Source organism: Stenella coeruleoalba (assembly GCF_951394435.1).
Source record: "Stenella coeruleoalba genome assembly, chromosome: 18".
Lineage (NCBI taxonomy): Eukaryota > Metazoa > Chordata > Mammalia > Artiodactyla > Delphinidae > Stenella > Stenella coeruleoalba.
Genome location: NC_137164.1, coordinates 8528272 through 8556067, shown reverse-complemented (window position 1 = coordinate 8556067; position 27796 = coordinate 8528272). Strand labels below are relative to the sequence as shown.

General features: G+C 41.9%; 1 protein-coding gene across 7 annotated transcripts in view; it reads right to left on the bottom strand.

Annotated features, from left to right (window-relative positions):
• Positions 1-27796, bottom strand: part of FRY (FRY microtubule binding protein) — a 425215-nt gene that overhangs the window by 51728 nt on the left and 345691 nt on the right. For all 7 annotated transcript variants that reach the window (XM_079902875.1, XM_079902874.1, XM_079902876.1 and 4 more), the window contains 13 exons: positions 26258-26426; positions 25208-25298; positions 19800-19882; positions 14699-14849; positions 14042-14145; positions 13092-13277; positions 10723-10921; positions 9181-9302; positions 6140-6327; positions 5015-5109; positions 2371-2978; positions 1141-1238; positions 640-810 (listed from right to left, as the gene is read on the bottom strand). In XM_079902875.1, the coding sequence (XP_079759001.1) occupies positions 640-810; positions 1141-1238; positions 2371-2978; positions 5015-5109; positions 6140-6327; positions 9181-9302; positions 10723-10921; positions 13092-13277; positions 14042-14145; positions 14699-14849; positions 19800-19882; positions 25208-25298; positions 26258-26426 (2265 nt within the window). The remainder of the gene's footprint in view (positions 1-639; positions 811-1140; positions 1239-2370; positions 2979-5014; positions 5110-6139; positions 6328-9180; positions 9303-10722; positions 10922-13091; positions 13278-14041; positions 14146-14698; positions 14850-19799; positions 19883-25207; positions 25299-26257; positions 26427-27796) is intronic.

Below are 27796 nucleotides of genomic sequence, written 5' to 3'. Positions count from 1 at the left end.
ATAGATTTCATGACCTTGTATAGTCAACCAGTTGGGGTCTGGGGTCGCTAAAGAATAACATTGCATCGCTTGCCGAAAGTGGCATGTATTTCTAGCATGAGCGTACACAGAAGTGAGAGTAGGGGTTTGCAATGAATGTGCTAGGAACACACTGGTATGAGGACAAAAATCCCATCCCAGTTTTAAAAACAAACACAAAAGATGAAGATAAAAAGTTGTTTTCAAAAATATATGCTTTGTTAATGAGTTCAGAGCAAACCACCATTAAACATACAAGCCACACAGTAACTCCTTAAATAAGATCTGAACACCCAGAATAATGCAGATAAAATCTCCTCATCTCTGCCATGTCTGACAGGTATTCGTGTAGTAAAAAGGAGTTTAAGCTTCGGGGGCAGCTACACCTCATTTCACCTTAAACTTGTGGCAGATTACTTAACCCGGCTGAGCCTCAGAATCTTTGTTAAAATAAAGAATCCTACATCACTGGGTTGTTGTGAGGATTTTAAATGATTCCATACAGCATCTATGCCAGTAGATAATAGGTGATCAATGAGTTAAGGCTACTGTTATCCGTTTTACATACATATTTTACCCATAGAAACCATAACAGATTTTATCCTTAATTGAAGAGCTTACCTCTGCCAGGTAGGTAACCATATTCAAGGTAATGTCCGCATATGCTTCATGAAGGTATCGACAGACCACGTTGACCCATGTGGTACAGTCCCTCGTGTAGCTGTGTGTTTTATAAAGAGTCATGACATGTGCAAGGTTGGAAAGTTTGGGGTTCTTCTCTTCCAAACAAACCTTTTACAAGAAGAAAATCAATTAGAGATAAAATAGCCTGATGAAAAGGAAGAAATGTCAGCAATTTTGCTATAAGCTCCAGCAGCCTGGAAAATGGATCGATACATTTTTTGGGTAGCTGCGGAGGCGCTTAGTAATTTAATTTTCACAATTTTTTTTCCACTTGTTTTCTCAATAATGAAATGACAATGCAAATCAGCCACCCAGAGATGTGAATTACTAGTGATGTCAGTTATTATTTTCAGGTTTATGAAACTCATCACCCTGTCTGAGCCTGGTCATCTCCGTCCACCATTAGGCCTTGAATGTGCCTGAACCTGTAAGGCATACCTGAGCAATCCTTTCGGCTATATCCTTACAGAACTGGCCGGGGTTTTCAAAATGCTGTATCAGCTGGGGCAGAAGACACAAGACATTCAGTGGAAACCCTGGATTAGAGAAGATACAATGGAGACAAGTGAATATGGTGCATTTGAACCATTAAGAGCGGGAAGGCATATTACAGATTTTATTCTGAGGTGCTGCAAAAGCAGCCTTTGAAGCAGCTTTGATCTGAACTAACATAAATCCAGGAAGAATGTACGACTGCAATGGCACCGTTTCCAAGGAGGCACTGAAGTACATTTGTAATCTGCAGGTTCAGCGGCTGTTTTGCTACGGACTGTTGCAAATAAGAATGATTGGCACAGATTTTAAAAAGCAGATTAAAATGGACTGAAGCACTAGTTTGAATTTTTATCAAAAATGTATTTTAAGGAAAACCTGCTTGAGAAGACACAGGCCAATCCATTTAAGTCTTACTCATGTAATCAGAAAGACTCTTTAAAATGATGAGGAGTAGCTTAGCTCCACTGTATCAAGCTTTGGCTTCCTGGAAAGAATTCTGGGCCACATGCCATGGTAATTAAAAATCTGGTTTGGGCTTCCCTGGTGGCAAAGTGGTTGAGAGTCCGCCTGCTGATGCAGGGGACACGGGTTCGTGCCCCGGTCCGGGAAGATCCCACATGCCGCGGAGTGGCTGGGCCCGTGAGCCATGGCCGCTGAGCCTGCGCGTCCGGAGCCTGTGCTCCGCAACAGGAGAGGCCACACAGTGAAAGGCCCGGGTACCGCAAAAAAAAAAAAAAAAAAAAATCTGGTTTGTTGTTGGCTTAATTCAAAACGATAGGGAATCAAGGGAATTTTCAAGAGGAAAAGAAAGGCTTAGAAAAATAAAAGATTTAGGAGTTAAGAAAAAAGGGAAAAAAGTCTGTACAACAGCAATGGAATAAACCAACACTGTCTGCAATTTGATTTGGAAAGCATAAAGAATTGATTACTGTCTTATGTATTACTCCTGCCCCTTTTATGCTATTGCCTTAAAAATATCTCTTGCAATATACATAATTAAGACTTACATAGAATTTTAAGACTTATATAGAATTTTAAAAGAAAGAACAAAGTGTTCCCAAAGAACCATTTTTAAGCAGAATCGGTAGAAGTACGAAGCCCACATTATCTTATTACACTAAACGAGTCCCACCATGACCAGAACGGTAAGAGCGTGAGTGAGGTGGGCTTTACCAATGGCTTGGGATGAGTCCACCATGGGTACTCTGGTCACTGGTGTCAGCAGACTGAACAGCTGCAGGGTAAGGTCGGTGGTGGTGACAGAGGTGAATCCCTTCAGGAGCAGCTGCTGCAACCCTGAGAAGTCCGCCCACTTGAGCTGTGCCTGGAGTTTCTCCAGTTTTTCTCGGTTCTCAGCTTTATCGAGTGGCATGTGAGCCAGCAGTCTGTTCAACAGCCTTAAGGCCATTAGGTATTCAAACTCAAAATCGGATTCCATCAAGGCCACCGTGACCCAAAAGATGGTGGCCAACAGGTTGGTTGGATGGTTTATGTGTGATGGGTCCGTGAGGCTGTCCTTCAAGGAAGATGAGCTTCTGGTTTTTGAGGAGAGGCCTTGTTGGGTACAGGCCTGGATTCTGTCCAGGGTGGCACTCCGAGGTGGGTCTGAGGACCGGTCGACGACACCAAACTTCTTGGGCACAGAGAAGCTCCTTTGATGCCGGCTGCGCTCTGCAGTTGCTGTGCTGCCGCTGGCTGTTCCAGGGTTCACATTGAGCTGTCCTGTGCTCTTTCTGCTTGCTGTTAGTTTAGCGTTAGAGCTTAAGTCTGGTGATGAAGAGCTGGGTATAAAAGTTAAAAAGTTCAATAGGAAGCCAACACCTTTCAGTGAAAGGCTAGTCCTCTCAAGATCCAACAACAAACAATGAGGAAGGGAAATCATTCTTTGGAAATATTACTTTCTATTCATTTTTCCATATTCTTAAACTGAAAGAATAGGTTTCCTTATTCTTAAACATAAAGCTATGAAAAACAAAACTTAATCAGAACCACCCTCACCAACAAAACCAAATACTGATTTCCACTTATCAAAAAGTTAAAGAAATAAGCAGTCGTCTGTAAAGTTTACTGATCTTTCATTTATTTTTTGTTTGAATTTGGATAAGAGTAATTACAAAATAAAATGTACCTGATAGGTACAAATGTTAATATTCTATTAACTGACTGATAAAAAGAACAGATAAAGAAACATCTAGGAAAAAAAAAAGTAAATGTTTGTGTCAAAGGAAAATTTTTGCACTTATAAACGTTTATGAAAAATGATTTCTAAATCTATTTCAGGCTGAAAAGATAGAACTCTTTATGAACATTCTTGCTAAATTTTTACTGATTTAGGTTAATCTGTAGGTTTCTATAGATAAGTGTGTATGATGCTATTAATCACACTAAAACTACGTATGCATAAAAATGTTCAACTTAAAAATGAAACAAAGCTCGACGTGATATAACATTGCCAACTGAATTTCAAGCAAGTTGAGCTTAATTACACAAACAGAATACAAAATTGTGAATGATTTGAAATGGGCTATTAAACATTGCCAGGAGCAAAAGGAATTGAAAAATTTAAAAAAAGAAAGATCCTAAGGTAGAAATTTCTTCAAGTAAAATCAACATTTATTCCAACTGTTTTTATAGTGATCGATCAGTTGTGTTTCATATATATTCATTTAAAAAATAATACTTTGGGGCTTCCCTGGTGGCACAGTGGTTAAGAATCTGCCTGCCAATGCAGGGGACATGGGTTTGATCCATGGCCTGGGAAGATCCCACATGCTGCGGAGTGACTGAGCCCATGCACCACAACTACTGAGCCCATGTACCACAACTATTGAAGCTCGCGCACCTAGAGCCCATGCTCTGCAACAGGAGAGGTCACTGCAATGAGAAGCCCGCGCACCGCAAGGAAAAGTAGCCCCCACTCTCCGCAATTAGAGAAAGCCTGCACGCAGCAGCGAAGGCCCAATGCAGCCGAAAATAAATAACAGAACTTCCCGGTGGTGCAGTGGTTAAGAATCCTCCTGCCAATGCAGGGGACATGGGTTTTAGCCCTGGTCCAGGAAGATCCCACATGCCATGGAGCAACTAAGCCCATGCGCCACAACTACTGAGCCTGTGTGCCACAACTACTGAGCCCACATGCCACAACTACTGAAGCCCATGCGCTTAGAGCCCATGCTCCACAACCAGAGAAGCCACCACGATGAGAAGCCGGCCAAAATAAAAAAATTTTTGAAAATTAAAAAATAAAATACTTTGTTTCTATAGAATGTAATAAATAGGATAATTACATAAAATTTGAAAAAATACTCAAAGAAATAGGAAATGAAAAATCATTAATATTTGTATTATTTAGAAATAACATTTATTGTCTATTTTTTTGTGTGTGTGTGGTACGCGGGCCTCTCACAGTTGTGGCCTCTCCCGTTGCGGAGCACGTGCAGGCTCAGCGGCCATGACTCACGCGCCTAGTTGCTCCGCGGCATGTGGGATCTTCCCAGACTGGGGCACGTGTCCCCTGCATCGGCAGGCGGACTCTCCACCACTGCGCCACCAGGGAAGCCCCATTTATTGTCTATCTTGCTGATGTTTTAAAATACTTCTCTACTGTGTGTGTGTGTGTGTCTGTGTGTGTGTGTGTGTGTGTGTGTGTTGTGACTTTTTTTTTTTAACTTAAGGAAATGTCATACATACTTTCTTGGATCATACACAGACTTCCAAAACTGGATTCGTTCTTTAGACATTGCCCAAAGTCCAGGCATTTCCCAAATATTCAGTACAGCATATTTGATTTTCAGAACGAAGTTAAACTGATTCTCACCGAGATAATACAGTTAAGAGATCACTGTTCTTCAGGCAGTCAGACAAGTTTTCCACAGCAGCTTCCAAGGTAAGGAGCGCTTCCATGACATAACCCTGCAAACAGGCAAAGACAACATTCTGTACTGCTTATAACTACTGTTAACTTCCTGAAGATAAATTTAATCAAAACAAACTATTCAAATAATCGTAATATTGGAAGTTAGACAGTCATGGTTACTTTAATGCACAAAGGCTACAAACAAATTTTAAGGGCCACTTAGGAAATTCAGATGGCTTAGGAGTTAGCAGATAATCGTGAAGATTTATTTCCCTAGCTGTGAGGTCTTCCACAGATCAAGCTCATTTGAAATCCAACAGGGAGGGGCAAGGGACAAGCATGGCCCCTTGTTGAAGGGGATGGTGGGCATGTGAAATACAGAGTGGCAACGTCTGAAAGCCAGGATTAAGAGATGAAGTATGAGAAGGGCTGTGTCCCAAGGGCATTTTATAGTGTACTGCCAATGGCCAGGAGGAGGAAAAGAAGCTGAAGTCTACAGGCATGCAGGTCCTCTGAGATGCAGAACATTTCTGGTGGAAAAGAAGCTACATTACATTACAAGCTACAGAGCTTGTAATGCCCCTGGCTTTCCAGCTGCCTGGTCTCTGGGGTCCCCAGTCCACAGGGTCTTCCTGTGGCATCCATTCTCCCCACTATTTCTTTCACTTTTCCCAGTTTATGGAAGGCTAACCACACAGACAGATGTGGTGCTTTGCACAGATACAACAGCGATCCCTCCTCTGGGTGGGCAGGTTGCACAACTGCATCTTAGGTTGTTAGTAGAAAAGACAAAACAAGACAACTCCCTCAGCCCCCACCAAATAAAATCAATAAAGACAAAACAACACAAAGAGTCACCACAGGATTTCAGTTGTTGGCTCAATAAAAGTGTCCACTGGATTTCTAGAACAATGCCCCCTGGAGTGATTTTTGTAAAAATAAAAGTCAACCTCTAGAATTTCAAAATAAATTGTACATGTCCAAATGGCTGGGATACTTGGCGAGTGGAAGAAAACTCAAAGAAAGTTATTAACACCCCATCTTTGAGCTGAGAGAAGGGTGAGTTCCTGGACTTTCCTTCCATACCTGAATCTCATCTCCATGCTCTCCAATCACCTCCACCAGCCTCGAGAGAAGGTCCGACAAGGCGTGTGCCGACAGTGGCTGTTTGAGGGCCCGGAATATCTGGAAGGACCGGCCGGCATAGTGCCTGGAAGAGCTGGCGAGGGCTGTCTGCAGAGCAACTTCACTCAGCTGCTGCTCCAGGTGGAAACCTAGGGCACAGGGGTGGGAGCAGGTCAGCCGCTCCTCTGCAAACCTCGGACCCCAGTTATCCGCACGTTTACAACAAGCTAGCTGCACAGCGCTACCTCCTGGTGCTACTTATTTAAAAATTAACCATTTAAAAATAAAACCCAAATCTGCATCAGTCTTAAGGAGGCATAGTGGAGTACAGTCAGACGCTTTGGAGCAAGGTGGTCCTAGTTTCGAATGGGGGATTTGGGACTCTGGGAAAGAAGCTAATTCTCTGCGAGCCTGCTTCCTCGTCTTTCCCTTGTGGATGGCAGCATTTACCTCAGAGGGGCTGTGAAAATCAAACAACTTAAACAGGGCTTAGTGCTGTCTCTGGTACGTAACATGTGCTCACAAGCGTATTATTACTTATTACGCTGCTACTGTTTGACATTGTTCTTCTGTACTTTTTACACAGAATACTTTCACTCCCGTTTTCATACGAGAATTTGTTAGAAAAAAGTTTTTGGAGGACTTGTGTACGCAGAGGAAAGCAAAGCATAGCCACGGCCTGGGCCAAAGTCTTTGCTCTTCAGAAGAGTCCATAAACACGCAGATACGGACGTGTAGGCACGGCAGAGAAGGCAGGCATCATTTAAACTTTCGCCTGAATATCTGTTCTTCCACCAGCATGAAGGTAATCTCAGTCCTCAGGAAACCATGTGATCAGACAGAAATGAAAGCAGAAGGGAAAGTCCATGACTGAATACTGGGCCACTAACCCCTACACCTGCTGTGCCTCTTTACAGGGAGAAAATCAGGCTACGAGAGTCACAGGACATGATGAAAACATCGACTTGAGCTGTCTCCGTGGTCTAGAGGCTCTGTGGCACATTCGACCGTCTCACGAAGGAGACCAGGAGGGATCATTCAGTGTTACTGTTGTTAGCTGCTGCTTGGCGGTCTCACCCCAGAGACACGTAGACCGTATAAGAAAATGTTCCTGCAGAGTCAACAAAGGGTCCTGGAAAATGGACTTAGACACATTCGGGGTAGTAAATACAGGATTAAACCCATATGAATGGATGTTTCAAAAGAGTTTTTTACATCTTTATTTTGCTTTTCAAAACATATTTTTCTACTTAAGCCATTTAATATATGGGGGTTAGGTCCCCTGGCAATGAACAAAAGCTTATTTAAATCGTACTGCTGGAACTGTACTAGTAGGATTGCAGAATCCTCCCCCGTCCCACCACCACTAGGACGATGTCCTTTGGGAAAAGCTATTTCATGGGTGGCAGAGAAAAGAAAAAGGTTTCCTTTACTCCCTGTTACACACTGATCGTACATTTCCCAGCCTTCCTGGAAATCAGGCGTGACCTCGTGCCTGAGTTCTGGCCAGTGGAACGTAGGAAGAAGCACCGGACGTCACATGCAAAGCTAGCATGTAAACTCCTCCGGAGCAATCCTCCACACACTCTCTTCCTTCACCTGCCCCATGGACACAGAGGGCTGAGGCCTCCGAGCCTAGGGGATGACAGGGCCACAGGGCAGAGGGTCCCTGAAGCACCAGGTGGAAGGCTGTCTCCCAAATGTCCACATTGAACTGTTCTGTGGTCCAGAAATAGCCTCTTGTGTTAGGTCTCTGAGCTTTGGGGGTTATTTGTTATAGCAGCTATGCTACCCTGACTAATACAAGTGTTTCCAGGAACACATTTTATTGTGCTGGACTGGAAACAGAAAGTAGCGACGTACAAGGAAACTGAGGTGGGTAAAAGTATCTTGTGCAAGTTGTGAAAAGACATACGATATTCTAAGCAGTCTGAAAGACCCTCTGAGAACACGCTATATAAGGTACTCGTACGTTTTCTCCTTTTTAGTATCTTCATACAATCAGGAGTGTTACACAAATGAAGAGTTCACATGCATCATAAATGTCTTCCTTTAGGCTATTAAGTGACTTTTAAGTGGGGGAAATACCAATAAAAGCAGTCTTAATATTTCAAAGAAATTCCAAAGGGGAAACTCAAAACAAGAAATGGCAACCCCATTCCTAGAACAACTTTCCCATTTCAGTTGAACAGTATTTTTTGTTTTTTAGTAAGTATCCTCTGATCATGCAAAGAGATGTGGCGAATCTGGAATGTTTCAAACTGTGAAATGTGCTAATTACCAGAGCAGCCAGGAGAGGTGGTGAGCCCTATCTGCTGTGGCCAGCCTGCTGTGTGAAAGAAGGCAGGGAGAGCTGCTGTAGCGTGCTGAGGAACCAAATTTAAATTTCACACACACATCAGCCCAGGCCAAGCCGAATCTGAATGGAATGCCTCTAAGGGCTTAAATGTTGTGATGGTGCTACTGTCTAAATTAGAATCAGACCGTGTTCAGAATACTGAGTGGTCACTGGCACAGGACTTGCCAGCAAATACTTTTAAAGCCGAAAACATTGTATCACAAAATTCTTTTTTTAAAAAAAAACAGTTTGCAAGGCTGACAGTTTTCACAGTTGAGTCTGACAGTCAGTGACTACGACTTCTCTCTCATGGCTTTCTTTAAATAAAATCAATACAGGCACAGTTTAATTCTAGTAAGGTAATTGAAGCAAGGAGAACAGAGACATTGGGGAAATTATTTGATAGAGCACAATGCGAGTATCAGTATATGTGACATTAACTATCACTCAGGCACATCTGAAAAAGCTTCAATATCCTCTATGAATATTCCTTTGCTATGGCTTCCGAATGCAGGATTTTACACACACACACACACACACACACACACACACACACTCGCCCCGCCACACACACACACATACACAGTGTGTGGTTATATGGGGAGAATGAGCTCCATTATAGAAAAATGCTGAGAGTGGGATTTAGAGAAACAGGATGAAGTACCTGATTTGGAATCTCTAAACACGGACACAACATGACGTAGAAAATTAGTGAGTTGTTCAGCACTCTTCGAATTCTGATTTTTGGGTGTGATGTCCTCATGGCACCAAAGCGGACCATATGCCCTTCAACAAAACACACAAAATGCCAAAAATGTAACTATCGTTTTGCATTTTTAAAACCATATACACAGTTCTAACTCCAAAAGTACAACATACATTTTTAAAAGTTTTACATATTAATTTGGTGGTAAATTTCAGTCTTCTAAAGCGTAAGAGCATACTCAAAACAGAACTAGCTAATTGACGGAGACACACTTTTTCTTATGTTTTACCCACAAAATTAAAACCTCTCAATTCACCAGGACGGTGTTTATTTAGCACATAGTAGGTGCTATGTGTTTGTTCAACAAAATGATATAATATGTTAAATAAAATATAGATTTAGACACAGACTCAATTTCTATGTCTTAGAATTTGCAGAGATAATGCTTTTATCAGGATCACATCATTAGGTTGCCAAATACTGTAGCACCAACTTGAAGATACAACCTCTGTTGTCTATTTGGTTTTCTACAGTAAGAATGGGACGGATCCAGGGTTGAGAATTGTAGAGAACAGCCTTCCCAACACTGACAGCAGTGAGTGGTGACAATATCTTTCTTCTCCACAAACCAGTCAGGTCTCTGAGGTACCCAGTATGGAGGCATCCCCAGCCCCTCCCTGAGCTTCCTGTACGTTAAACTCTATATTGAGTTGAGTGCACACAATACTCTAAATCATTAATTGAAAAAAAAATGCTCTTTCTTCATTTTTTGCTTTACCTGATGCATTAGTTGAATAAAGAAAAATCATGTGAGAAAGTAGATAACAAATATTTATATAGACTAGACTTCCAGGACTTAACTCACTGAGGAAGGTCAGCATGCCCCAGGTCACAGGTAAGCATGCGTTTATACAAATACTGGACCTCAGGGGACTAGCGATTTGGAAGCCTTCCAAGTTAAACTGTTCCTTAGAAGAGCCAGAAGACCTGCAAAAAACAGGCTCGCTCGCAGTTTTTCTCGATTTTGATTTATTATTAGTTTGATCCCTTTCCTATCATGCATCCTTACCGTTTCTGCTTTCTGAATTCCATTTAGAAATGACTCCTTGGACTACAGGAGCAGACAGCTGTCCTCTCTGCAGCTGCCACTGGGTTGACTGTGGCTAATATCTTTGCTTTCCAGAGTGATGTTCTTTGCCAACTCTCAACTCCCAGATCCTGGCAGCTCCAATAGATGGTGAAAGTCACGCTCACCTCCGGGAGCCACTTCTCCCGCCTCCACCTGCTGCAGGGTCTTTATGCACAAAATCTCCTTGCCTCTCAACTGTGACGATGCCTACCAGTGTCTGCCTTGTACACAGACTCCAGCAGACACAATTTAGAAGAAAGAAGACTTCGCTAGAACTCCAGGCTTGCTTTTCTATCTGTGGTTTTAAAGTGATGTCCCTTTCCCAAAAGACTGACCTGAAAACAGCAGCCCATCTCCTGACCCCTCATTACCTGGTGGTCAGAAACTCAATGAGCTTGTTTGCCTTCTCGTCTGTTTCAGCAGCTGCGTCCACATCTTCAACCTCTTGGGTCATCTGCGGGAGGTTCCCACTGCTGTCTCCCAGACTGATACTGGAGGAGGTGGAACTGGAGCTCAGTCCCGAGTCTGGCACCGGGGAGGACTGGTCCTCTCTCAGGAAGTCAAAGCCACCTGGCGGAAGACAAGGTCAAGGTGAAACTTGCAGGCTGGGCACTTAATGAGGTCAGGAGGTGCACATAAAGAAGTGTGTAGTTATTTAATTTTGGGGGGAAAAACGCTTCATTCTGGCTATGGCTATGATTAAATAAGACTGACACTCTTTCCCCGCTTACGGATTAATTGCACTGCTGTGTAAACGAGAGTGCATTTGGTAATAGAGGGCGATCTGCTATTTTCTACTCTGGTGTTTTAATTGACGCTTTCTACAAAAGAAGTGTGTGTGTGTGTCTGCGTGTGCATTCTCACACACGTGCACAGGCTGATGAATAGTTCCTCTAAGCATGTGCACCTAACTGTGCTGTTAGTAAATTATTCTTGGGTAATAGACAACTTAAATATGTGAAATGATACCATTTTTGAGGATATCAACACTAACCAGCGATAAGTAGATTATACATAATGTTTTGAGTAAATGTACCCAGAATTGTGAATACTGTGTGTATATTAATATATTTTAATAAAATATGTCTCAAGGTAGGCAAAATAAATATGGTATAAGTAAATACTATACTACAGTTAGCATTCTACATCTCTGGGTATGTTGTGGGTTTGAAAATGTATACACACGACCATTCTTTTTCTCCTACTTAATAATTATAAAAAGTACACAGTTCTGGTGTGTCTGACAGATATATTAAATTATGAGTAAGAAGCCCTGGGTCTGAGTATTATCTCTGCTATTTAATGTGTAATCTCAGGGAGTCAGGTCACTTCCCTGTACCCCAGTTTCCTATTACAATAAGATGAAGACAATTTTTATCACATAGGTTTTTAGTATGGATTTGAAAGCAACTGTAGTTGAAACTGGGTGTTCAATAAATATTTAACAAATGTTTATAAAAAGAAGACACTTCTCAAAGTTTTGGTACACCTAGTCCATGTGTACTATATAGAGCTTCAATCATTTTACAAGGTCTTGCCTACGGTATATTGTGTTCGCTTTGGTTTTATAAATCCCCACTCTAAACCATTTTATGCCACATCAGTGGTACAGTGAATACAAAACTGATGCATTCAGAGACATACAACTGAACAGAGATTACAATTTTCTCATTCTAAGGCCATGTGCTTAACGGAATACATCCCTACCTTGGGGAGCTAGAACAGCCAGTCTTCAGAATCTGTTACTTAAGCATCGTCTACAGTAAAGAGAGTTTTGTGTCTCTGAGAGGCTATTGATGGATTACTTTCAATTAGGTGTAGCTTGGTTCAACATAAAGAGCTTAAACTGAGGTCAGTAAGTCCTTGCATTTCAGAGTTAATGACTTCAGATTTGTTTTCCAGAGAAATATGCAACGTCTGTCAGAAGACAGGACAGGGCCCAGGACAGGAGTGCATAAAAGGGCCTTCCTTTTCAAGGTAATGAGAGAAGTACGTGGTGACTTATGAAATGCCAGCCCATATCCAGTGCCAGTGTGATGTACAAAATAACGAGGTAAAGAAAAGTAGCCCCAGAACTGTCAGTTCATCACCACTTTAAGATATTTTAAAATGTTCTGGTTCTCAATGAGAACCGCTGGTCAACCCTTTTGGGAACGTTTTCATGAGTAGCTTGGACACAACGGGGTCATTTCTTTGACTCAGCTAATGGTTTCTGTCCTCATTTCTAAGAAGAAATTTTTGGTTTCAAAACAGCAATGATTTTTAATAGACTTCCACTAACGGTGCCTTCCAGAAAAAAGTCAGTCATTTAATAGATTCCTTCAAGGGAACTAGAAGGTACACAGTGAAACATCTGGCACCTTGGTGACGCCTGCTCTTGAGGGGATGGAGATGGTCACTTTTTTCTGCATCTTCCTCCACGGGTGTTCTAGACTCATGCTCTTGGTCAATGGACATTTTAATTTTCAGTGTACCAATAGGAACATATTTAATGAAAACAGCAATCATCGTAACAATGTAAAAAGTAGATTTGAAAATATTTACTAATGAAGAAAGATTCTGAGAGGTAAGTTCACATCAAGTGAAATGGTGCATATTCACAGTCCTGTCATTTACCACTTAGAAAGCTGGGGGGTGGGGAATAGCACCCGAGAAGTTAATTGGGGCTCCAGTGACACCTCGAGTTATCCTCATACTTGTGACTCTGTCTCAGGTTCCCGGCCACTCCTTCTTTTGTTACCTGTGTAGAGATATTCGGGTTGGTAAGCTGGCTGCACTGTTAGAGTCTTGGCTTCCCCCATCTCTCGAGTCTGCAGGAGCACGGAAGCAATTGCATGGAAATTGCTGTTGCAAGAGAGGGCGATCAAGAGGTGAAGAAGCAATTTTTTGCTGTGTTCAAAGACTTCAGGCCGGTAATGGTCCAAACCTGGAAGAAAACGGTGGAATCTCTCAGCATAAACAAATCTTCAGCTCGTTTAGATTCCAGGGATAGTAAAGATTCCAAGATACCCAGGAGGAACATGTTAAAAGAATGTTTAGTTTTCTTTGTTATTGTTTGTGTTACCGACGTAAAGAAGTTGGTCCTAGGCAAAATAAAATGTTTTATTCCTTAAATCAAATGTTCTCATAAAGCACTGATAGACGGACTTTTCTTGACCTCTCCATAGCATCTGACATGCTTAGCATTCCTCTTTCCTGAGATGTTCTCTCCCCTGGATTTCCCTGTTACTGCAAGATTCTAATTTTCTCTCTCTCTCTCTAACTGAACTTTTGAGTCTCCCTGCCTGGCTGGTTCCTCTTCCCATTTTTTTGCTCTTGAGTATTTTAAAATCTCAGTGCTTGGCCCACCAGGCTCTACATTCTTTCTCTCTGTGCACCGACTGTGTCTCATGGCTTAAAATTTATCACGTCGAACCAAAGACCCACAAAGAGGCCCAACTTGTTTTGGATATCTTTATAGAAATAGCACTGGCAAGGTACCACTCTACATTGTAGTGATAGTACAATTTTAAACAATGACTGATCAGCTAGAATTTTAGAGATGTCACAGAAAGACAGTGAAAAACGGAAGAGACTAGATATTTTGGAAATGAGGAAAAGCAGGATGTCCATGTAAAAGGAAAGCTCTATGGGTGACTTCTGTAGGTTTTGGACCCTATTGGCTAGAATTCCTCTTGGTTCCAGTCTTACCTAAGAAGACAGCATGGAGTAGCAATGGGAGATGAAGAGCCCAATCTTCTCTTACACTGTGATCCACCACCATCTCAGTCATAAAAATGACAGCAATATTGCACCTAATCAATGAAATGATGAAATTAATGCAACTTCGGAAGAGGATGAAAATACACTGATAGATCATTAGGTCACAATTACATCCAACTTGTAAACCTTGTTGAAGAATTATGTAAGGCCCTTATTCCAGGGAAATGGAGTTTAACTTCTGACACAGCACAGAGCTCTATGAGAAGAAACGTCAGTTGAGCTAATTCACATAATGGGGATTCTACTAGTTACTAGGCAATAAGAGCTGAGGAATGAAGAGAAACAGAAGACAAGGGCTCTCTCTTCAAGCTGCTCACAATCTAAAAAGCATAACAGAATGAATACCCATACCAAGGTGACATCACGGAAAAATTCAGAGGGCTACAAGGCAGCTTTGCACCCTGGTTAATGGCTGACCAGACTCTGCCAATATGCTGATAGCTGCAGGTCAGGTTAGCATGTTCCCTCTGATTTCAAAGGTCATTTCATTTGGTGGGACCTGGAATCCCTTTCCCTCTTTTCACAGGAAGAAAAGTCCATTCAAAGTTAAGTGATCATTTCCTTCTACCTGTACATGCTACTCACCTGTGGAGTGGCCCCCGGGGAGTGATGGTCTCTGGAAGGTAGTCCACCAGGGGGGCCCAGCACCCTCCAGTACAAGGCATGGGTAAGGGCTGCGGCTGTTTGGTCTCCGTAATAGTCAAGAGCCAGCCAGTATAGGGAGAAATTGGGTCATCTACAGAGTGAGAAACACAAGCGTGCTTTAGTTTCAGGCAGAGGAGGTTTTTATTTTCCCTACTTGACTTTTTAGAAACTTACAAATTCATGCTTGTAAAAATAACTTTCTAACCATTCCATTTGGTGAGCATGAAATTATATGATCAAATGGGTTGGAATTACTTGATTAAGTTTCTTTCATTTCTTTGTTTCTTGGATATCTAATTTATGATGATTCATTACAGAGTGATTAAAAATATGAAAATATAGATACACAAAAAGAAAAACATGAAATCACGTGAGTTCCCATCACTGTGACAACTCGCCCTTTCTCTGATCTCCTCCATCTCAGTAAAGTGCGATTCCTTATTTCCAGTTCGCTCAGGACAGGAGCCTTGGAGTCCTCCCTGACTTCTCCCTTACATCTCATATCCAACTTCTAATCATGATGATCATGATGGTGGTGACAGTAATAATTAAAATAACAACATCTGAACTAGCATAGTGAGTGCTTACTTTATGCCAGGCACTGGTCTATGCATCTCACATATTAATAACCCAATGATGGGTACCTATTATCCCTATTTTATCAAGGGGACGCTAAGGTTAAGTACTTTGTTACCATCCACATTATTCAGTGAGCTCTACCTCATCACAAATCTAGGATACGACCACCTCCATCACTACTATCCTAGGCTAAGCTCCCACCGTCTCTCCCTGCTTCCCTCCTTGCCCCTCTACAGTCTGTTCTCTGCAGAGCAGGCAGAGTCATCCTTTTAAAACAGAAGTTCATTCAGAGTCCCTTCCTCTGCTTACCACTGGCCAGTAGTTTCCCTTAACACTCAAAACGAAATCCAGCAGCCCCATCAAGGCCTTTAAGGCCTGACAAGATCTTTCTCCTGTTTCTTGGCTTATGTCCTTCTGCTGTCCCCTTTGCTCACTGCCCGCCAGTCACCCTGGCTCTCTTACTGTTCTGTGACCGTGCCAGGCGCCGTCCACCTACCGTCCACCGCACAGCTGCAGTGTTCTTCCCCAGATGGCCGCGTGGCTCACTCCTTTACTTCATGCAAGTCTCCGCCCAAGTACTACTTTATCGCAGAGGATTTCTGTGACCACTCCATTTAAAATCCACCCCATCCACAATCACTTTCTCTCCCTCTCTCTGCTGTAGTTCCCCTGCGGCACCGATTCCCCAGCGCTGACGGCTTCCCCCTCCTCTGCCTCTAACACAAGCTCCCTGAGAGCGGGACTTTCTCTATTTTGTTCCTAGTACACAGAGCAGTATCTGGCACGTCGCAGGAGATCAGTACATATATATTTTGAATGAATTAATGAACTTCCTCAACAAAATATTTTTCAAGTAAGCACAGCAACAAATCTCATGGAGTTATTTTTTATAACGCTCTCAACCCAGGCCAGTGGCATTCAAGACAAGCCTCTGCACTTGGGGCCATGTGATATGATCAATGCATACGGCTTCAGACAAGCTGCTTAATCCTGGGATAGACTTTAGTGTATGAAGAGGAAGGACGTTTTTATAACATCGTTAGGCAGTTTCTCCAAAATACAGTTTTGTTTGTTTGTTTGTTTTGCAGTACGTGGGCCTCTCACTGCTGTGGCCTCTCCCGTTGCAGAGCACAGGCTCCGGATGCACAGGCTCAGCAGCCATGGCTCACGGGCCCAGCCGCTCCGCGGCACGCGGGATCCTCCCGGACCGGGGCACGAACCCGTGTCCCCCGCATCGGCAGGCGGACTCTCAACCACTGTGCCACCAGGGAAGCCCTTGGTTGCACTTTTGAAGGTAGTGAGAGGTAGCTGATTCAATGCTACTGGTCCAATGCAGGACGCTGGTCTTAACAGTTAGCAGAGCTGATGGAGGGGATGCCTTCCCGTGGCGAAAACTGAGGCTCCAAACCCACACAGGTACTAGAACCAAGCACAGCCCACTTCTCCTGGGGTGTGAGCTGAGGGAGTCTCCAGGGGTTAAGACCAGAAGTCACCTCAGAAAGTGCCTCTTGACTCTTTCTAACACACAAGCAAATGAGCAACTAGAAACCTGTCACTCTATGCCATGAAATGTGCTTGGTCACATTTTTAGCCCAGAAAACATTTTAAGCAGGTATAATAGTCACTCAGCTTAGTCCACTCCGTAAACTACCTACAGGATGCATCACTTTCAGCAAACTACCTTCTTGAATAACTGTCCAAGGTGAGTTAGTTGCAAAATGCACTTCTAAATAATGAGTTACTCTACAAAACTAGAAAGGGGAGCAAAAATGGGAGAACACTGAAGAATTAAAAAAAAAACAAAAAACTTGTGAGATTTCTGTTAGGAAAGGACATGCTATTTTTCGTTTCTGATGTTCTCAGATATATATCCAGTCAGCAAAAATGTGCTGCGAGGGATTAAGCTGACCTAAAACTGATTTTCTACAGTTAGGCCTAAACTGCTAGGACTCAGCTGCTATCCAACTTAACTAGTTGTATCCTTATTGTGGGGTTACAGACATGAGCATATGGCCTTGGAAAATAATCCAGATATGTTAAGTAGTTCTGAAAAAAAAAAAAAAGCTTACATAACGTTGGTAGAAAACTGCTTTATAGACCGGGTCTAAATCAGTTTGCTTGTCCATTTTACTCAAGGTGGTACGGTTTTTTAATAAAAAATACACTTAGGAGGTACACATCACCCTGATTTTTGGATAACCCAGACCATGAAGCCCTGGGCCACGAAGTCTCTCCTGATCCCTTCTCACTCTTCTTACCCTTGCTGATACCCTCAGGAATTCAGGGAGGAAATGACTGCCCTTAACATATACCAGACGCCTGGCCATAAGGTTTTGGAATTGAGCCTGCTACCTTTTGCTTCTCTTGTGGCATACTCTATCCATCATTGGGTAGCTGGAACCAAACATGCATCTGGGAGGACCCAGTTACCCAAGTCCTGAGGGTATTCGTGCCTTATTAGACACACTGCTTCATCCGAGACAGCCAAAGTCAAGCTCTAGTACTTGAATGCCTGGGAAAGGATCTTAGCATATAGTTTATGTACTTTCTGTTATGAGGATCTGTTTGAGAAGCTTGATTCCATTTTCTCTTTCAATGAGGAATTGAAGATTTGAGCTCTCAGCACCCAAACTACTTTTCTGTGAACTCCAATTTCCCTCGCTAATGTTAGTAACCTTGTGAAGAATATTACTGACACCTGACTCAATTAAATTCAAGTTCTGTACCCAAAATTTCCCATTAAAATGCTGTTTATGCTGGTATGACAAATTTATAAACATTTCTGGGTAAAACAGAGGCCATAATGATAATACCAGACTACTCTTTATACCTTATCTGCATTCACAGTAGTCTTTCTTTCCCTTTATAAATACTTCTATTACTTTTTCTTTTTGTCCCTAAAGTCAGTGATCTGAGTTTATATAACGACACAACTATTACCTTATTTTGTTATAATTATCCCCTGAAATTCACTATTTTAAAATATGTAAGGAATATGAAGTTTTAATACCAGAGGGCTCTGAAGATGTATTTTCAAAATGATTGTTACTTTGTTACAGCATTTTCTGCCAAATTCTGGGTCCTATACCCAGAACAAAGAGATATACTTTGAAGGAGTCAACTGGCCAAAGTGCAACAATCTTCCTAATGTAAAATCCACAGTCACATATGCTTTGTTATATCATGCCTGTCACGTTCTGGGGGAGTCAGGATTTGACTGCCTAACTTTTTCATCATTCAGTTTTTCTGTCCTCAAATTCTGTGTTACCAAATATTGCACAGCAATGACTTTTCTTGAACCAACAACTCCATTCCTCAGGTACTGCTCTCCTCATCTATAAAGTCTGGTCCTGCCTAGATTCAACTGTTTGGTGTCTGGATGGCAAAGCCCCTTGATGGGGTACAGAAAGGAGGGAAAATGCAAATAGCTTTTTTGTTTCCCCCCCGCCCCTAATCTCATACTGACCTTTCTAGAAAAAGGTTTTATAGGGACATAGTTAAAACTTAACCCAAGTATGGCAATATAGATGGATTTTAGACATTCCTCCAATTGGTATTTTGAATGGCGGAGAATTGCCTATCTATATCTGCATTAAGGAGTAAAGTAAGGGCAACTGAAATGTGGTGTCATTAGAACTGCTAAGCTCTTACCCCACTCTGCACATTTCCCATAAGAACAAAACAACTCAAAACAACCACTACAAAGGCCCAATGCACTGACTTACAAAATGAACCTAACTCATGAGATATCATATTACGATTTCCACCAAAATAGACAAATAAGTTCTACCAGATAGTTTACCGATTTCCTTAGCACACCTAAATGTCACTGGGAGTGTTCTTTGGTTCCAGAATTTCTGTAACTTGTGAACAAGTAATACCCATCACCTTCTGAGTATCTACACAACCTGTCCAGGGCTTAAACAAAATTAATGAATGCATTGACCTTTTTGGTTTTTCCAACGTCCCAAGGTACAATGAAATTTCTGTGATAATTTTATCTCCCAGTCTGGCAAGGTTTTCACTTGGCCACTGAGACTGTGCCGTTCAGATATCCAATGTGAAAACAAATCTATCCTGGGTGAGCTGACTCACAAAGCTTAAAGGTTAAATCCACTCCCAAGACAGGTCAATAAATTGAATGGAAACCTTTGTTTTCTCATGAGACCATTTCTTACTAGCCTTTCCCCAACTGCATTACCAAGGAAAAGGGCCAAGAATACAAAAATATGGCTTTAGGTAGTAGCTTGAAGTTTTAACAGCTTTGATTCATGCACTGCTTGGCTTCTTTTTACTTTTAAGAGGTTGACTTGCCCATCTACATAGTTGGACTAAGTGGTTACTTAATACTTATGGGCCCCTTTTTAGTGGTTAGAACAAGAATAATCAAAATACTCATTTTCTATTCTCCAACCCTTTGCCTTCCATCTGACCCCCCCCGCCCCAGCCTGTTGGTACTTACTTTTATCCTCGTCGTACGATCCTCCAGAGCTATTGCTGTATCTCGACTCCAGACGGGTATGGGCTCTAATGACGTTACTGAACCTTCAAATACAAGAACCGTCATGAGATACTGACATGTGGGTTTGTGCTGTGACACAGAAAAACATACTATTTTGGGGCAGCTAGTTCTCATGATCCTTTTCCTAAAAGAATACTGTAAAAAGTGGTGGCGCAGTGGTTGAGAGTCCGCCTGCCGATGCGGGGGACACGGGTTCGTTCCCTGATCCCGGAAGATCCCGCATGCCGCGGAGCGGCTGGGCCCGTGAGCCATGGCCGCTGAGCCTGCGCGTCCGGAGCCTGTTGCTCCGCAACGGGAGAGGCCACAGCAGTGAGAGGTCCGCGTACTGCAAAAAAAAAGTGTACACCAAACACTCCTTTTGTCCTCGAGAGGGCCAGTGGTCACTCTTGCTCAGCAGCACAAGTTCAAACCTTGAAAATAAACATTTTAAGACTAATATTTGAATTAAACTAGAAAATTATATCATTTGTTTGGAAATAAAATGGGCATGATACTGAATAACATGAATCCTTTACTCACATGGTAACCTGGCATATGGGAGGTGGTCAAGAAATAATTGCTGAATGATTGAATAAGTGAAAGGAGACAGAATTGGAAATAGTTGGAAACAAAAATAGTTTCATAACAAATTTTGGACTTAACCAGCTTTAAAGTTTTCCTTAACGTGTTTTTAGGAAAAGGTACTGGTTGAGGCATGATATAACCAGAGGGACTCTTTCTGTCTGGTCTCTCTTGTGGCTTACGAAGTAATCAAAAAAAAAAAAAAAAAAAAAAAAGAGAGAAAAAAGGTTGAAGTATAATAACTTCACATACATTAACTCATTTAATTTCACTCAACTTTGAGATAAGCATCATTTACTTTGCAAATGAGGAAACAGGCCGAGTGAGGCTAAGCAACTCGTCCAGTGTCAGGCTGAGGAAGGTGGCAGTACAGGGATGCTTTTATTGCCGTGTTGCCTCCAAGAAGGGGGGGGGGGGCGCGATCTCAGGCTGAGCTCTCGCTCACTAGCTTGGTGACCCTGGGCAAGTCCTTTACCTCCTTGGGGACCCTGTTTCCACACCTGCCAAAAAGGAATAATAATAACACCTCACCATTTATTTCACCCAACCTTTTGTTGGGACTGCTGTGGGAATCAAAAGAAATGATGTGAGAATTTCCAAAACTCCAAGTCGCCATCCAACTATAAGGTATTAATTATTATACCTCTACCTTGAATTTCTAGAATGCCTTTTTAGGGCACCAAAGACTTACAAATCAATAGCATTTTTACCATCTAAAGAGCTATAAGGTCAGGCAAGGGTGTGGATGAGGGGAAGTGTGGGTGAAATGGTACGTCTATATTTACTTTACATAAAATGATACAAAGTGGGTTTTGTCTACATTATTGACTGGGTGTTCCCTCCTAACTGATAGCAGATCAACACTCTATTTCCCTCTGGAACACTAGAAAATACACGGCTATAGCTGTCCTCATCAATGTATGGAGAAACAGTGATATTTCAGGAAAATGTACTGGATGTACCATTAAGATGCTACCTCGTCCCAGGGTATAACCTCAGAACACTGCAATGATGATTTGAATTTTCTGAAGATAGAAATGTATTGAGTATAAAGCCTTTGGTTTTATTCACTCTGTAGATATTTGCAGCAGCTTTTGTTTTTTTTTTGGTCCTGACAAGCCACCTTTCTCCCAGGAACTTTGTATTTCAAACATTCTTCATTCTCTTATCTTTTGGGCTATTAATTTGTGAATCCATAAAACAGAAGATGGAGGACATCTGCTTAGTTTCATATAAATCAGGCCATGTAATTGTCTGGTACTTATGAAATTGGAAAAGTGACAAACCTATTACCTTCTGAAGAAGTTCTACAATCATATTTATGTTGATAAATGCAAAGATATAAACAGCATATACAGAGCCCAGACATCATTCAACAGGGAATAAAAACATGGTGATGAAAGAATTCCACATCTGGAGATTTCCACAGGACAGAGAGCTTTGCAGCCTTCCTAGCTATTCAAGAATTGTGATATACGTCGGTTTTACAGTCGTGCTCGGGAAGGCCAGGCAGGGAAGAATTATAGAAAAGATGTCAATTCTTCTCTTTTCCTTTTGAGATAGATCTAAAGGATTGCTAGGAGGCGTTTATGAGGTCAAGATGAAGGGGAGGAGCAAGCCCCTTCCAGACTATTCTCCTTATTCTGGAGAAGATTGAAACCACAGAGCAGGGAAGTGTACACTTGGCAAAAAGAAAAGGTAAAAAACTGATTCCCAAGAGTAAAATCTGCTGTGTTCATTTGCTTTCCTGGGTTGAAGAAAATAATTTTGGGTCTAGGTCCTAGAGGAATTTCAAGGACTAAGTAGACTGAACAGTCTTTTAATATAAAGGTACATGTCTTAGAAATGTTATCATAAAAATAGCTCTGCTAAGAGAAAAACGAGAAGCACAAAGTGTTTCCCTAAATTTTCTCTTGCTGATTTTGCTCAAATTAATACTTACACAACTTTCTGTGGGTTACTAATCTCTACCCCTGTATCAACACAGATCACCAGAAACTTACATAGCTGAAGTTTATTGCTTTTAGTTCCTTATGAACAATCCTTTCGTGGCTTTTATCAATGGTTGATGTATTAAAAATACTTAAACGGTTTGTTTCTGCATATTTTACGAACTGTTATTTTAATTAAAAATATGTGTTCACTTTATTGTTTCATTTTAAAAACTAGATGATAAATACTTCTTAGAGCTGAGGAACACTTATTGAGTAGCTTCCAGTGAATTGCTTTTGCTTGTTTACTTTTTGATGTACTGAAAGTTACAAAATTTGCTCTATTTTTCTTTTCTTACTTTGACTATTGAGGAACTCAATGTTAGGTTAATATTAACTTTTAGTAGTTCTCTTTAGGACTTTTGACATAACTATCTTACTTTCCTTTTAGCTTGACTCATTCTTTTACCCTGGTTTTACTATAAGTTATCTAAACTTTATGTCAGTAGGTATGGTATTGTTAAATATTTCTGAATTATATCTAAGAACAATTAACTATTTGTAAAGGACATGGCATCAGGGCTGCCACTTTGCACAACTCCATGGTGCCCCCTGGAGCCCAACAATGCATTCTGGTGACTGGTACCCCCAGGAGTTGTGTCACACAGCAGCCAGGTCATCGGTATTTGTGACCAAGATTATCTCTGTAGGCTCTTTGTCTAGAAGGATGTAAAGAACAGAGTAAACAACTGTCTTGTGTGATGGGATTAGTAAGAGGGAGGGAGAAAGGGAGGGTGTTTGGATAGCTTATCCACCTCTGGGGCTGTGATGTTTCTCCAATTTTCATTCACATACTGAATAAACATTTTAAGAAATGATTACTATGTGCAGCATAGTAGGGTAATCACTGAGGACAGAAATATGTATAAGAGCTACATAATCTGTTTTCTAAGAATGAAAATCTAGTGGTTGAGACACAAGTATGCTTGCAAGTATCTATAAGTCAACATGACAGGGAGGAAGGCGGTAAGTAGATTGCAGAGAAAAAGGACACTTTAGGCTGAGGGCACAGTCTACCTTCAAAGAAAAGACAGACTATATTAGAGAAATAGCATAGGTGGAATATAGGGTCAATGGAATGATAGTATCCTTTGTGATAGAACATTCATATAGGTATGACCATATATATAAATATGACCAGTTAACCTACCTATAGGTAGATAAACAGATATAGTCAGTATGAAATAACAGATGTGCACAAATATGTAAAAATGTGGGTAGCATCAGGCTTTGTAATGGCCAACAGAGAGGTGGTGATAGAGCAGGAAAGCAAGAGATAAACAAGAAAGCCTAGTACAGATATTCTCTGGCTTCTTCATTTTAAAGGCTACCACTAAAAATTTAGGCAGGACACTCAGAACTCTGGTCCTAAAGGGGCCTTTGTAATGAGATGTTAATGTATGGAAATGTATCACCTTTCTACCCTTAATACAATTAAGATGAAAACTTCAGACTACACATTAAATGATAAGAATGTTACACTCCCACCAGAAAGTAGAAATATCTTTAGAGAAATATGGGGTTTTTTTTTTTTTTTTTTTTTTTTTTTTTTACCATGAGGGAGTTTTCCAAAGAAGGTACTGGCAAATATAGATGAAAAAGTAACATGTTAATTAATAATCTTGTACTGTCATTGATGCATAGAGTATGAAAATTATCCATTTCTGAGAAAGAAAGGCCTTTATTAGAGAACTGTAAAGGAAAAGGTCTATAATTCATGACCTACTGAGTTAGAGCTTTTGATCTGAAGGCAAGCTCCCAGGATGAGCATCTGCCTAAAGGCAGTGCAGCCAGCCAGTAATCAACATGTTGAGGAATTTGATAAATGCCTAAATTAGAGAATGAACTTTCAGAACTCCAGCCCCATGTCAGATCATCTTCCACCTGTAGCCCCTGATGTATTCTCGTGTACAGGATGAAATCCTGAGGATGGTCATGAAGCATCTAGGGGCTTTTTAGGCTAAATGAATTATCTTCATTATTTGATCCACTAAATTTTCTCCAGTATGAATTTGTGAATATCTCATCCTTGTTATTAATTTCTTAAGGGCTCCCCATTATTTTTCACTAGAAAATATTCAACCTAAGGAGTTTTCAACACCATGAGAATCATTCTAATTTTAATTTTCAAATTTCAGTCCTGTTATCTCTTTTGGTTTGTCTCTCTGCTCTTCACAACCAAACTGCAGGAAATGGTGATCTAGATTTTGCTTATTTATGGGTAGCTCCTAGACAACGTGAAGGCAGAAATACGAACAAGAGAAATATTACCATTAAAGAGCTAACAGGAAGGGGATTGAGACTTCTTTTAGACAGTGTTCTTGGTTAACCCAGATGTGACAGAGTAAAGGTAAAAGAAGAATGATGATGTTTCACAGAAGTCACCCCAAGATAACTACTCTGTCTCTAAGAAATTATTCAAAACCCAGATTTGAACATTTCACGTGGAAATTCCCTCTAACTCCAGATGGTCTGTGCCCACTAGCAGAACAACTTGTGGTTTTTATTAAGCCCTGGGGTAAGTAGGCTTCAGCCACCAGAACAACATCTCTCTTAATCTTTCTCTCCTCTGGCTTTGCTCAGCAGGAAATTGTTATCTTTAGGGATATACAGAGTGGAGTCTGAAAGTCAATCTGTGTTTCTAAAAAACAAAGAAGGATGCGTGTGTGTGTGTGTGTGTGTGTGTGTGTGTGTGTGTGTGTGTGAAATTTATGAAGCCCCACAAATTTTGCTAATGCTTTGTATAGACAATTGCTGAAAGTTAAGCTGGATGTTAAACCAAATTTGTGCACCAACCTCTCATCAGATTCTTTCAATATCTTGCTTTCCTCAGCGTCTGGGAAACCGTCCTGGCCAGCAACCACTGTATTGCTGCTGGAGGTGGTTCCTGTAGATGGGATTAAAGAGCAACACTTAGAGAGAAATACCTGCGCTGGGGTCAAGCTCAAGTCTCAAGTAATTCCAGGAAAGGATTTCCTGTAAAATCTGTTTGTGAGATTCCTTACATCTTCTGCATAATCTCAGACATTCTAAACAACCTTCCAGGCCTGCCCCACTGAAATGGAGAATCCCAGACATCTGCTATGGTCAAACCAAATTCCTCAACTCTCTTATAAAGCGAGCCTACAACATTCTTGAAACCCTTTCTTCCTGGCTGCTTAGGTAACAAGCTTATTTATAGTGGCCAGCCCTGCTGTTAGCTCCTTTAGCATTTCTGGGTCCAGGAGTTAATAAACGAATGTTAGTGAAGCATTTCCAAGTTCCTAGAGCTTCTGATCCCCAGGCCACTGCTTCTTTGCAAGAACACTGCTCTGGCAGCAGGATGAACACACAGAGGGCATAAGAGACCAGAGGAGGAGAGAGGTTTGAAGGTAGTTACAGCGTTAGGTGAATTGAAAGGAAGATAGCATCAAGGAATTTGAGGAGGGTGGTATATATTTCATAAAATGATGCTGAGAGACCAATTTATCGAAAGTGATAACACTGGTCAGGGGGCATTTTAGTAAACCCTGGGAGAATATTAGCCACGAGAATTCCATCGATACGAGAAGGAAGGTCCGGAAATGAGATACCTAAATGACGAGCGTCCACTCTAAGCTCAGCCTGAAGCAAGAAGCTCTGCGCATACGAGTCCCTGGCTCCCGGCTACTGGTTATCCTTACAGAATCATTCCATTAACCAGACAAGGCCCTAAGAGCCTCAGCTATCCTTAAGCCTTCTTTTAAATGAGTGTATATGTAGGAATAAGAGAAAGTAACAAACACACACTCATATCCTTTCGATGCTCTACGTAAAGGTAAATCCAGAGCTCCACGACAAGGTGTCACCCAGCCGCCTGTCCCCTACCGGAGGCTGCCGCCGAGGCCTTGCTGCTGGCCGCGAAGCGGTAGAAGGGCGGGTTGTCACAGTGCTGGACGATGGGGTTCACCGGCTCCGTCTGCTGTAGCTCAAACAGAAGCTCCTCCATGGTTTGAATGGTGTTATTACGGCACAAGTATATGGCCACCTTTTTAATCTGAGATGAAAAACAGAACACAAGGGATATTTTCCAGAGCACGCCCGCAAGAATGTTAGGCTGTCGACAGCGGAGACGGTAACCCGTTCATTCTGTTGACCACGTCATCCCCCAGGCTGTCGACAGCGGAGACGGTAACCCGTTCATTCTGTTGACGTCATCCCCCCAGAAGCGCCCACCCTGATGGAGCCTCCTCCCCTCGCAGGAGGAGTCAAGTGTCTGGGTTAAAACTCACCTCCTTTCACATGCACAGCTGATAGGAGTGTGTGGTTAAAGGTCTTACCTTCCCTAATGGCTGAGTTTACAAGAGTTACTTTGGGGATAACTTGTGGGCTAAACATGATTCTATCTAAACTAAAAACTTGCCACGTAAGGTCTTACCTTGAGGAAGTACTTTATTTATACAGAACCATGGGGGAAAAACTGCTAGCTGTTTCTGTTAAAAAAAAATCCCCAAAACTCAGTCTCCTGCTACCCAAGAAACAAACGAGTCTGAGCTGTTTGCATTGCTTTAAGTTGTAAAAATAACCCTGGACTAAAGCTCTGCATCACCATAGCCCCCAAACCTGCGGCACGTAAGCTGCTGTAATGCGGCTGATGTGGCCCGGAACAGCAGGCAGGCACAAAATCTCTCAGAAAAGCAACCAGCACACAGATGCCAACTGAGTCAGGGTTTGGTTTTTTTTTTTTTTTTTTTTTTTGCGGTACGCGGGCCGCTCACTGTTGTGGCCTCTCCCGTTGCGGAGCACAGGCTCCGAACGCGCAGGCTCAGCGGCCATGGCTCACGGGCCCAGCCGCTCCACGGAATGTGGGATCTTCCCGGACCGGGGCACGAACCCGCATCCCCTGCATCGGCAGGCAGACTCCCAACCACTGCGCCACCGGGGAAGCCCCTGAGTCAGGCTTTTAAACATGTAGTGGTTTTGTTGATCACCTCACCTTTAAATACAAACACTAAATGGTGGGAATCTCAGCAGGATTTCTCTTTGCTTCTTTCTCTCTCTTACCTTTGAAGAAACCAACTGGGATATTCCCCATTTTTATTGTTTTAAGAGCATCAGGATGTAAACATGAAACACTTTATTAGTAAAAATATAATGTGTCACCTAGTGTCTCTTACATAATGGGTGGGTCTAATGTTTCTAGAAGACAGATTTAGGTAATTGTTAGAAATACGTCTACGCCTAAATTCATAGGTTTCCGTGTCCAAAGTCTTAGAAAGGGGATGACAGAGGTGTCACTAGGACACTAGTCCGCATCTCAGAGGGGCAGAAGGGAACTTTCATGTAATATCTAGAAAGCTCACAGGAGATTAGCGTGACTGATGAAATCTGACATCTCTATTCTACTTGGACCAAAGAGCACATTCC